The following is a 12,195-nucleotide window of genomic DNA, read 5'->3' as shown; positions in this document are numbered from 1 at the left end:
AAGGTAAAAACAAATCCACGCTCTGAGAACAAATAGATATGGAAAATGTTGTTAAAAGCGCGATCGGGATTAAATCAGCGCCGGGAATAAAGCGGAAAAAATCGGCAAAAGCGGAAAAAAAGCGGAAAAAAGCGGGAAAAAAGCGTTTGGCACAAAAATATTCATTTTTTTTCATTTTTTTTCAATTTTTTTAATATCTAAACCATCTACAACATAAAATAAATACATTGACACATAAATATGATAAAAAAACTAATATATAAGATGTTTAATATCATTTCTAGCGCTAAAATCACACATAACATTGAATCATGTCCTGAATAGTAAGTCCTGAGTCCCAACTCAGCCTCAAAATATCAACAAAAAATATGATAATGTATCTCATCATGTCATAATGTCATATACAATAAAATGAAAGTCTAATCCTATTGATTTCCTCTGCCCCTCTTGCGAGAAAATGGCACAACTTTCTTTTTCCCTCTAGATGTAGAAGTTGGTGCCTGTGGTGGTGGAAATGGCAGTGGAGTCTGACGTGCTCTAGAAGCTGAAGAACTAGTAGTAGCAGCTACAGGAGGCTGAGGTAGACGGAGACCACGTCCTCTACTGGTGGTAGTGGTAGCCCGGGTAGGCGGTGTCACCTCCTCCTCCTGCTCCTCCTCCACCTGCTCCTCCTGCTCCTGCTCTTGCTCCTCCTGCTCCTCCTCCTCCCCCTCCTCCTCCCCCTCATCCTGCACTAACCAATCATCAGTGGGATCCATGAGAGGCCTCTCGGTCTCAACCCTCCATTCAGCAGTGGTGTCAATCCCATCCAATGAGATGGCTTCCGTATCAGGTGTCCTCTCTAGTTGCCTCACCCACAATCGAAGATTGTAGTAGACATAGACCATGTCATTAAGTCTATGGGACTCCAACTTGTACAAAGTTCATGAAATAATAATTAATAATTAATATTATAAAAAAAATATTGTTTAAAACTTTAATGAATTCAAAAATTTATTTGGAAATTTGCAATATTTTAAATGTTTAAGTGTTAACCTATTGCGCTTCTTGTTGTGTATTTTTTCAAATACACTCCAATTGCGCTCACATCCTGAGGAGCTGCATGTTTGGCTGAGGATGCGTACGGCAAGCTTTTGCAAAAGGGGTACTCTGCCACCATACATCTTCCACCATGCGTCTACAACAAAATTACAAATAAAATTTTAAATAAACATAAGAAAAAAATGGAATTTGAAGAGACAATGAAATTTGAAACAAAGTTACAAAGTACAAACTAAAAAATACCTGGCATTTTAATCGTCCTATCAGTGACAGCCATCTCAAAGCCAAATGTGCCACCTGACATCTTATATGTCTCAATTTGTCTAGAGATCTCTATACGTTGTTCTGGAGATCTCACCATCTTCTGGACACAGGTTAATAATCCTTCCACGACCTCAGCATCAAAATCAAACCCACATGCATAAGAAAATGCAGGGTTCAGGAAAAGCCCAGCAGCATGAATGGGACGATGGAGTGTGTTGTTCCATCGCTCATCAATCACTGCCCATAGAAGGAGTTGTTTCTGAAACCCATCATCTCTCTTATCATCATAGTAGGACCGAATGGCTTCTTTGGCCCTGTCCATGGCTTCATACAAATAGCCCATTGCGGGCTTCTCACCATCAACCAACAGAAGAACCTTTACCAAAGGTTCGGTAACGGCGCACACCTCCTGCACTCCCGCCCAGAAGTCTTCCTGGTATGAAGCTAGTCTGCATACCACCTCTCCTTCTGGTTTGCGGCTCATTGACGAAGCACGCCACTCCTCTGAAAGAAACATTCTCTTCAAATCCCACATAGAATTCAAAAGGGATTGAAGAGATATGAAACTCGTCGCAAACCGTGTAATGGCGGGGCGCACCAACTCTTTGTTGTTGGTGAATCTTCTCATCAAGCTAAGCACAGATGTATGATTATATATAAATTTTGTGATGATTTTTGATGAGTCAACAATATCTTTGACAAAGGGAATTTTCCCTATGTCCTCTAACATCAAATCAATACAATGGGCAGCACAAGGTGTCCAAAATAAAGTAGGATGCCTGTCCATAAGCATTCTACCAGCAGCAACATAATTTGCAGCATTGTCCGTTATGACTTGGACAACATTTTCTGCACCCACCTCCAAAATAAACACATCCAGCAAATCACATAAAATTCTTGCATCTTTGATTTGATGAGTTGCATCAATAGATTTGATAAACATAGTCCCCTTGGGACAACTAACCAAGAAGTTTATAAGGGTTCTCCCCTTTTGGTCAGTCCAACCATCTGACATAACAGTGCATCATGTTTGTGCCCATGATGCCCTAAAATCCTCCAATCTTTGGGTGCAATCACGCTTTTCCTCTTGAAGAATCCGGCCTCTGAAATCATGATAAGAAGGGATTTTGTACCCTGGGCCAACACTGGCAATAGCATCAACAGCAGGTTGGAAAAATGGATTATTCCTTACAATGCTGAAAGGAATATCACTCCAGAGGAGAAATTTTGCCATCAACCTATCAGCTTGTTCTTTTTCAGTTCTTTTTAGCATTGAACCGATAGTTGGTTGTGAACCAGGTGTGGTTCGAGGAACAAAAAATGATGATGCAGCTACCGGATTGACTGACGCTGCAGTAAAACCAGTGCCACTTGGTCCACTTCCTTCAGCTGACCTTCTTAGTTGCCTTTTGAGTTCTTCTTTGGCCTCTCTAGTGTGCTCTAATTCTCCCAATGCTCTCATGGCTCTTTGGATAAGTTCAGGATTTGTATTTATACAGGGCCCCACATCACGTCCAGGGATTTGTGCAAGGTGGTACTTCAACCTGTACACCCCCCCCCGCTTATCTCCTTTCCACACAACTTGCAATTCAAGTTTTGTCTATCATTCGGAGCTTTAGGTTCACCATATTCCCAGAAAGGATCCAATTTCCTTGGCATGTTTGTTTTTGAATTTTGAATTTGCAAACCTATGGAAAAATAAGGATTAGGAAATAGGAATTTAGGATTACATAATACAAATTACAATTTAGCATTTACAAAATTACAAAATACAAATTTCCAAAATCCAAAGTTCCAAACCCAAGTTCTTAGTTACCCAACCAAATGGCAATGCCAAAAAACAATGAAAAAACATAAACAATGTTTAAAAAAAATGAAAAATAAAATAAAATTGGTTCCCATACTCATACCAAGTTACCCATCCCAAATCAATGAAAAAATACAATAAATTCTTTAAAAACAAAAGGAAAATGGTGCCCACTGCCCATATGAAATTTTCCAACCAAAAACAATGAAAAACAAAGTTTTTAAACAAGGAAAACAAAAAAAAAATAATCTACATACCGTTTTTATGGAGAAATTTGTGATCTCCTCTTGAAATTCTCCAACAAGCACTTGGATTTGCTTCCAAACCCTTCAGCTCCTCTCTCCCAACACTTCTCCTCCTCCAACGCGCGCCCAAGTCAAAAATGACATAAAAAAAAATCGCATTTTGGCTATTATAACCCGCTGCCCCGCGCCCCGACGATTTTTATGGAAAAAAACGCGCTTTTTTCGAAAAATTCGCGCTTTTTTCAAAAAATCGCGCTATAAAAAAAATCCACCGATTTTTTGCGATAAAACGCGCGATTTTTGCGGCAAGGTGAAAAAATCGCGATTTTAACCACACTGCAAAAAATTACCCAACATTGAACAACTTTGTTGCTGGTGGTGTAGGGAAAGGACACAAATTTTTAAGGAATGTGATAAATTGCTAAAAAGGAATTTTCTCTATCTTAAAAGTCATAGCAGCCATGTGCTGTGAAAAACAAAGAATGGTGGAACCAAGAAAGGTCACAAGTACAACTGGTTCAAGCAAAAATACCGACAAAGGAATGATATATAGTATTTTTATCCCCCTTGTTTTCCCCTTTGCAATTTCTTGCTGTTCTGTAATTTCTCGTTAAACAACTTTCAGGAACTATTGGATCTGGAGCTACCATTAAAAGTTACGAAGACGGGCTGTTACTGTTTAAATTTTTTAAGTATTATATTGAGCTGACTTATGCCACATGTCACATCAGCCATAGGCACAAACGTTACATGTCTCCTTGTACTATAGAATTCACTTCACTTTTCTTGGTACAATGAGAACTTGCCAAAATGAGGAAACCAATGCATTTTAAATTCAAACTAGTATAAGTCATTACCTAAAATGCTTGAGATGATCTCAGTTGGCCTAGGAAATATTGAGAAACTGTATCCTCGTTTTTCTTTATTTACAATCTATGGTTCTCGTTTATTTGGTAATCAATTGCATTGATAGTTTTAGAGTGCATGTAAAACTTCCAAGTGTCCAAAGAAATCTATTTACAACAATGAGAATCATTCTCTTCACAAAGAAAATGAGGGTGACTTCTTTGGGACAATAACTCAGCATATTCCAGAAGCTAGTTCTCACTAAACCAAGGTGCCTCCCATAAACACGTGGAATCTTTACAACTCTGATAAAGATTCTCGATCCTCAGAAGCTTCCACATAAGATGCATAGGATTCAATAATTGCCTCATATACTCCAATTCCTTTTAAGTATTCAGCTTCATTTAAGAACTGCATAAATTACATAATGTTTCTTCAGTTTACTACTTCAGATTCTAAATTTATATATGAAATGATCAACAGATAAACTTCATCAGAAAATATGATAAAGTAGGTTGACTCGAACCTCATTGTGATCATGAAGCAATATAGGAGTATTTGCCATAGGTGAGAACCCAAATGCAGGAATCCCAAGTTCTCGCACATAGCGAGCATCTGTTGCAGCTGGGAAAATCTCTGGCTTATGAAGCTTTCCTCCGGCTTTCAAGATGGCCACCTCTAGCAATGTCCACCATGGATTAGAATCATTTGCAACTGTCACAAGCGGAAGCCCCAACTTGTTCTGGATAGGTTCCTTTTGCTTGAACTGATCCAAAAAGAAACTTGAATCATTAGAAAGATTCAAAGACATTATTAAACTCTCTTTTCATAAGGTGAAATCTCAATGTAAAACATGCTAGATTCTGCAGCATTTTCAAATATTCTATAATTAATTTCATTTGTGGCAAACACAGACAAGTGATGGTCAGTGTGATTATATGTTTGATCATGAATTCTTGTATCTAATAACTACATTATTAAAACAGGTAATGAGAAATAGATAAGCATAACCTGGGAGGGAATACTAAATAGATCTTGGATACAAGCCCCCAACACTATACCACAATACCTGAACTGCATGTAGCCTTAAATAAGGAGAGTTTGCAATTCAATAGAATGTAAACAATATGGCCCATAGACACTACGGAGAACAGAAATCCTCCCTCTGTTCACACTAATGAAAAAGAAGAATTAATTTCAGCTAGAGGAAAAACTGAAAGACAGCATGAAAATAAAAAAGAGTGGAGCATGTTTATTCACAACCCAAAGATACTATAATAGCCTAAACACTTTGCAGACTTGCCACCACTCTGATTGCAAAAATGAAGGGAAAAAGCCACACCAAGAAATACTATATAAGTGTAATCTAACATATAAATGCATGCAAGAAGGAAAAGACTGCATTCAAGAGAGGTTTCAAAAAGTGCATTTACTATGACCTTTGTTGCCAAATACAATTTAAACACGAGTTCAAATTGTTGGGGCATCCATATTGTGACACCACCAAGGAAGGAATGTTTTGTTAGAAATGAAAAACCAACCAGAATTCATGGACAAGTGGATGAACCTCTGCAGAAAAACATTTATTATTGGTCGCTTATTTTCAAACCTCATATGTCATATTGTGTGACACAGGTGCCCATTCTTCTGCAATTCTTCTTTCAAGCGATTCAGCATTGGTACCTGGTGAAACACGTATGTCAAAACCCGCCTCAGCCTCAGAGGGTTGAAGATTCATAACAAAACCCTGCAATACAACACAATCTTAAAATCAGTAGAATATGTCAAGAGGTGCAACGAGATCAGACAATGACATTTACCACAAGAACTATACCATGCAATTTTATAGGACTTGACTAAGCTTGATGCAAAGCCCATCATGGAAAATATAATATGCTTATCAAGAAATTAGTTATGAAAAAAAAATTAAAATACATAACAGAGCTAAGGAAAAATCGAAATGACACTCTATTGATGTCCACTTACGACCAATTAGAATGGGACACACCATGTGTCACTCACAAGGGGAGAACAAAAGGAAACTCTGGCCTACTAAACTAAAAGGAGGAAAACTCAAGGCACGTAAAAGTTAGTATAAATTATTACAACACATAATGTTGTAAAAAATCCCCAACAAAGGGAAAAGTTAGTCCCAATGAAGCAAACCTTGAAATGGAAATTACAGGAGTTGAACAATTCCAACCCTGACATTGTAGGAATTTGGAACAACTGTCCACTGCTAATCTTGTCCAAAGCAATGTCAAATGTAATATTAACTCGATCATCATTAAGAACATATCCAAGAATATCATTTGGAGAAAAGCATAGCCTGATGGAACTTTGTTGGGCAATCCTGGGTGGTTGCCTGAAGAGGCTGTGGAAACATCCCTCTATTTCTAGGTCAAAAATACCTGAGGATATGAAAAAGGTAGTGATACGGCCACATTCAGAGTCTATAACATGCAAATTATTCACCCATGCAGAAAACTAGATGTTCAAGTTAATTATTATCTAGCCTGAGACAGAGCAATGTCCAGTAAATAAGTAGCTGTCATTCTAAAGACCCACTGCCATTATGGGATGCACTAAACTAGTGCTCCCGGAAAATGGCTGGAAAAATAAGTGATCTTTATACTAGACCTTGAAGGGCTCCTGATAAGTGGCATTTGAGGATAACCAACTCTCACATAAACAGAGCCAAGCGCTTTTTGCCAATGTTCCACCAAGACTTCGGTGTGGGGGGACGCGGGTGCGGGAAGATGCACAGGGGGTATGTGTGGGAGTACCCTCAAATTTTAGGGAAATTTTGGGGGTGCGGGGGGCCATCGGGGTATATATATATATATAATTCAAGTTCCTATTCATTGTTCAATAATTAAAGCATAAATATTAAATAGACTAATAGTACTATACCAATATTGATACCAATACATTGAAAATTGAAATTTGATCCACATAAAATTTAAATTCATAATTGAATTTAAAAATGACATACATTGATCCATCCTCATCATTCATTTTGATACATACATCATTCATATGACATACTCATTATTCATCCATACCATGAGATTCAATAATGAAATATTCAAATACATTGATCCATATCATTCATCATTCTACAATCTACATTGATTTAAAAATTAAATTCATCATTCGTCATTCTAGAATGAAAGCAAAACATACTAGTATATTACTATATACTAAATACTGAAGTTTTGAGGGGGGACGCCCAGACGCACCCCTTTTGGGGAGTCTCGTCCCCCACACTGGGGAAATGCACCCCCTTGCGTCTCCCCAAGACTCCCCAAAAAGGAAGCGTAAGGAAACGCACCCCCAGTAGACTCCCCGTCCCGAGTGCATGGGGTGCGAGGGGTGCATGAACCCGACCCTGGGGGACGCGTCCCTGTGGAAAACTGCTTTAGCCCAAGAATTTGAAAAGTGATGAATAACCCCATAATACCCATGAGACAACAAAAATATCTACCCATAATGTCATCGTAAACCAAACACCATCAACCTTCTTTTCATGAACAGAGTCTACAAATTTGCTCCTCTTGAGGAAGTAATGTTTCTCTCTCTCCACTCAACCTAATATAAGCACACCCTGAGTTTGACAAGGAGGAATCTGAGAACAAGTGACTAATGATACCAAAGCTAATTAGAATTTTGGACAGAGGATAACACAATTAGAGATATGAAGAAACTACTTGGAACAGATGGCTAGCTTCAGGGTAAGAGGCTATTGGGGATGTTAGATGTTACCTGTTGCTTCATAAGTATTCTTCTTCAGCATTGGCACTTTCAGCATATCCACTGCAGCAATGAAACTGTTGGGCTGGACGTGTTTGCTATCGGAATAAAAGTGCATTAGTGAAGCTTGTAAGGAGGCACACTTATTTAGTAATCATCACTGCTGTCTGGTGCATGCCTTTTGCTTGCAAGTCCCAATTCCCAGATCAAGGAGACACATGCATAGTCCAAATTTAGAAGGGCACAGACTCTAGTAGAGTTAAGGCACACTGCATGTGAGGGTGGCCATTGCTGGACGGTGCAAATCTCTAGATTAGGTAAGTGCATGCATGATGAAGATTCTCATGCATGTGCATGTCCTATCTCTTCTTCAGTGGGAATTCTGTCATTGAAACATGCACTCCTTCATGGCAAATGCTTTGGAGTCAGAATTTAGCTCTTAAAGAGAGGCACACCATTGAAGGTGACCACATTTAGTGTCTTTCATTTTCATCTCTTATGCTATAAAAGAGTCTTAGGGTGTGTCATCTCTCAAACCTTCACCTTCTGAGATAAAGTCCTAAGCTCAAGTGAGACCTTGGAGGAACTACAAGAAATGCCAATGTACTCATAAGCCTTCTTCACGCTTTAGGCCAGCTCTCCTCCAGCTCAAGGGGGTATTTCCTAGACTAGGATTCCTTGAGCTTATGTAATAAAGACCAAGGTGAACATGAAGAGATGGCTCTAGCAAAATGAGTTGATAGAGTTTTAAGAAATGAAAGTGGACTGGAGACTAGTGTCTTAACAATTGGGCCAAATGGAGTCAAATCAGGGCTCAATGGGAGGCTATCCTAACGAGTAAGAATGGCCATTGAGGATAAAATATACAAGCTACAACATCCATTTCCTCGCTGTCCCAAACTGCAGAGATATAACTAAGGAGATTATTAGTGTAGATAAACTCCAAGAATGAAGATTATGATTACCTAAAATGAAATGTGTGTGCACTTAACCAAGTATACAGAAATAATGCATCCATAAACAACATCCCAAGGATAACATAAAAAAAGGAATAGTGTCACCCAATTCATGCTCCACTCCCAGATGCGGGTGTCTCCAACGCGTAGCAAGCCACTGGCTCGTCACATGGGCATGTGTCAGCACGGACGAGCCACGCAATACAGGGCTATTTAAGACTGGCGGCAGTAATCCCTCTGCGTGAATTAATTCAAGTCATTTCTGTCTTAACTGTTCTCCTGGGAAGTGGAAAAATGGCGCTACAAAGGCCTGGCACCTCTGTCATTCTCCAGCAGTCTTGCATAAGGTCTGAGCATTTGGCGGTAGCGTCGGATTATTCTCTGGTTCTGAGGAAGATTGCGCAGGGATATTCCTGCTCTCTGGCTAACTTGGGGATGCAGCGTGAGCGCCTGAGAATGATTAGCAGGCGCGGAAGCTCCAGGGGTCGTGCTTCGGCTCAGAGGCATGCTATTTCTCCCTCTTCCTCAATTGAAGTTACTTCAGACCATCGTCGCTCCCGGGGACGAGCAGCTGGCCGCGGTAGGGCAACGGAGCATGGAGAAATCATGGATTGTGGCCACTCTGCGCATCCCATGGTCAGGTATCGAATTCCCTGCTCTCTGGCAAATTCAACATTCATCGTTTCGGTTTCTGTTGAGCACTGTGGCAATCCAAGAGGTCAAGAGGAAGCTCCGCAGGCAAACCCTCCTCGGGTTCCAGGGATTGTTCCCACAATCGATATGCAAGTGCCTACTATTGATCTGTTACGCCCCATCAAGGATAGCTCTTCCCCAGACTCTCAGGCAGGCCCCAGCGAACCAGCGCAGAGGATCCATCTCTCCGACCCGGACATCCCCAAGCACTTCAGGGGCAAAGAGGAGGACGAACCGCATACCACCGACGATGAATAACTCGACCTGTTGTTCGCTCTTAGTCGCTGGGAAGGGAAAGTTTTCTCTGTTTGCACTCATTGTCATCTTGTATGTGTTCGGACTCAGTCCTTATGTGTCTAAGTGTCGGCTATCCATATGTTTCAGGTGTCGGTCTTATGCACTGTCCTGTGTCGTTATGCTAGTTTGTCATCGCTTCCAATTTTTGTACCCGTGTAATTTTGGACATGTTTAATCCTGGGCAATCTGTCAATCTCTCGACAGGAATCACAGGGCTACGGCCCTGTTGTAACACTGATGCTGTAATTTTTTACTTTTTTGTAATATAATAGATTAGTCTGATTCAGAAAAAAAAAAAAAAATAAATAAATAAATAAAAAAATAAAAAATAAAATAAAATAAATAAATAAAAAATTAAAACTAAAAAATTAAAAATTAAAAATTAAAAATTAAAAAATTAAAATTAAAATTAAAATTAAAAAATAAAAAATAAAATAAAAAATAAAATAAAAATAAAAATTCATGCTCCACAAACATTTCTCAAGATAATTCCAACAATAAGAGAAAGCATTATTATCTACAAGACACCCTCATCTACAATGCAAATAGGCATTCAACTAAGCTCCAAAGAATTTCTCCCAAAACCAACCTTACATCAATGGAGAGAGGAAACCTTTATGTAGGTTTTAACTCTCGTCAACAATAAAGAAGTATTTGTTTTCCTAAATCTATTAGTTCTCCATGGAATAACAATAAAATATCCTTCTCAACAACTTCCTAAAAGTAGCAATGAGTCATTCAGATCCACATTCTTCTCCAAGAAGAAGCAATAAAATATCCAGGAAAAGCAAATACAATAATGCTCTCATGTAACCAAATCCAGGAGATAATTTGACAATAATAAATTAATGAAGTTGGTTATGCCATGTAACAACCTCCAACAAGGTAATCTCATGCAAAGTGCCACTTGTCCTCCTCATGCAAAATGCTAACTTTAGGATGACCACTCTTTGACCAAAGAAAAGGTGCTTCATGCCATGTGTCTAGCCTTCATGTGGAGCATTCCTCAAGATAATGCACCATAAGCACCTTCAAAATAGTATATATGCCAAGTGTACAAGTCCCATGATGAGGGGGCTCTCCAAGAAGCACTTTGCCCAAGAATAAATATAAAATATCTTCTCCAAGAGGTGCATCCTTGGAATATGTGTTTCATTAACCACTTTGACTAGACCATAAACAATAAAATACTCCAAGTGTCCCCTAGGAGAGGTGACTTGGAACCACATTGAAACCATTGCCACACCATTAAATATTCCATGTAACAAATGTGCCCTTGAAGAGATTGGGTGGTGTGCTCTAGAAGAATGTGCAATGATAACCCCTTTGACCAAGCCCACATCATGAAGAAGCCATCATAGAGAGTGCACCCTAGAAAATTGTGCATGGAGCCACCTCATCTCCTCAACAAATGTGCAAGTGGACCTCCAACAAGTGGATGAATTAGTTACCAGTGACTTTAATCTGACAAGGTGTACCAGATGCGTGCATGTTGATTCAAAGATGCAAGTAGAGGGATAAATGCATGAAGTGATGTGGTCAAAAAACTCTAAGGCACATGTATACCTAACCCCATACTCAACAACCTCCTTAAAATCCCCATGCTAGAGAGTAAATATGTGACATGGTCAAAAAAAGCAGGTTTGAATGTGTGAACAAGGCTAATAGTAGGCCCTGTGAATTTGCAAAAGGATACAACAATTAAGTATTATTTTTCTAGTAGGTTGCCTCAACCTGCGTGGCAAAGGGGGAGAGCTACTCTCTAGTGTGTACTAGTGTTGATAGTATGGCCAATTCAGAAATATCGTGATATTTTTGGCAAAACGAGATATCTCTGAGTAAATATTGCAATATTTTCCATTTTGAAAATATTGCGATATTTCTGAAATCTCAGCAAAATATCGCGCGACGACTGACAATATCATCGAGCAAGCTAGGTCACAGCCACAAAACCAATTTTTCAACTTTTATTTGCTCATCTTGCTTTGTTAGTCTTGGAGCAAGAAGGGGAAGAGATATGTGGTGGTTTTCAAGGAGGGATTGAGGATCCAACAACCATTATCATCACCAGCCAAAAAAAATTGTGGATCAAAGATTCAAGAACAATGAGACAAACTTCATTTCTTCTATTAACAGGAATGCTCTTAAAAATCCCTATTGTCAATGATTTTTTTCATAGATTTTGGGTTATGCTTGCTTGCCTCTTTGGCTACCAACATTTTGCTTCTTTATTTTTTTTCCCATTTGCTATGATTTTCATGCCCATGAGCCAATGCAAGGGTTTTCTCCATAT

At 39.1% G+C, this 12,195-nt stretch overlaps 1 protein-coding gene across 1 annotated transcript in view; it reads right to left on the bottom strand.

The window, feature by feature from the left end:
* Positions 1-4,168: 4,168 nt before the first annotated feature.
* Positions 4,169-12,195, bottom strand: part of AQI (Peptidase M20/M25/M40 family protein) — a 98,815-nt gene continuing 90,788 nt past the window's right edge. The window contains exons 2-4 of the mRNA XM_089443487.1: positions 5,813-5,950; positions 4,730-4,969; positions 4,169-4,614 (exon numbers count right to left, since the gene is read on the bottom strand). Of these exons, the coding sequence (XP_089299613.1) occupies positions 4,501-4,614; positions 4,730-4,969; positions 5,813-5,950 (492 nt within the window). The 3' untranslated portion in view covers positions 4,169-4,500. The remainder of the gene's footprint in view (positions 4,615-4,729; positions 4,970-5,812; positions 5,951-12,195) is intronic.

The sequence above is a fragment of the Pinus tabuliformis genome, chromosome 9 (assembly GCF_031772625.1).
Source record: "Pinus tabuliformis cultivar Carrire ecotype Pingquan chromosome 9, CPIR1, whole genome shotgun sequence".
NCBI lineage: Eukaryota > Viridiplantae > Streptophyta > Pinopsida > Pinales > Pinaceae > Pinus > Pinus tabuliformis.
The sequence above is the reverse complement of the archived record's forward strand: the minus strand, read 5'-3'. Positions and strand labels throughout refer to the sequence as shown.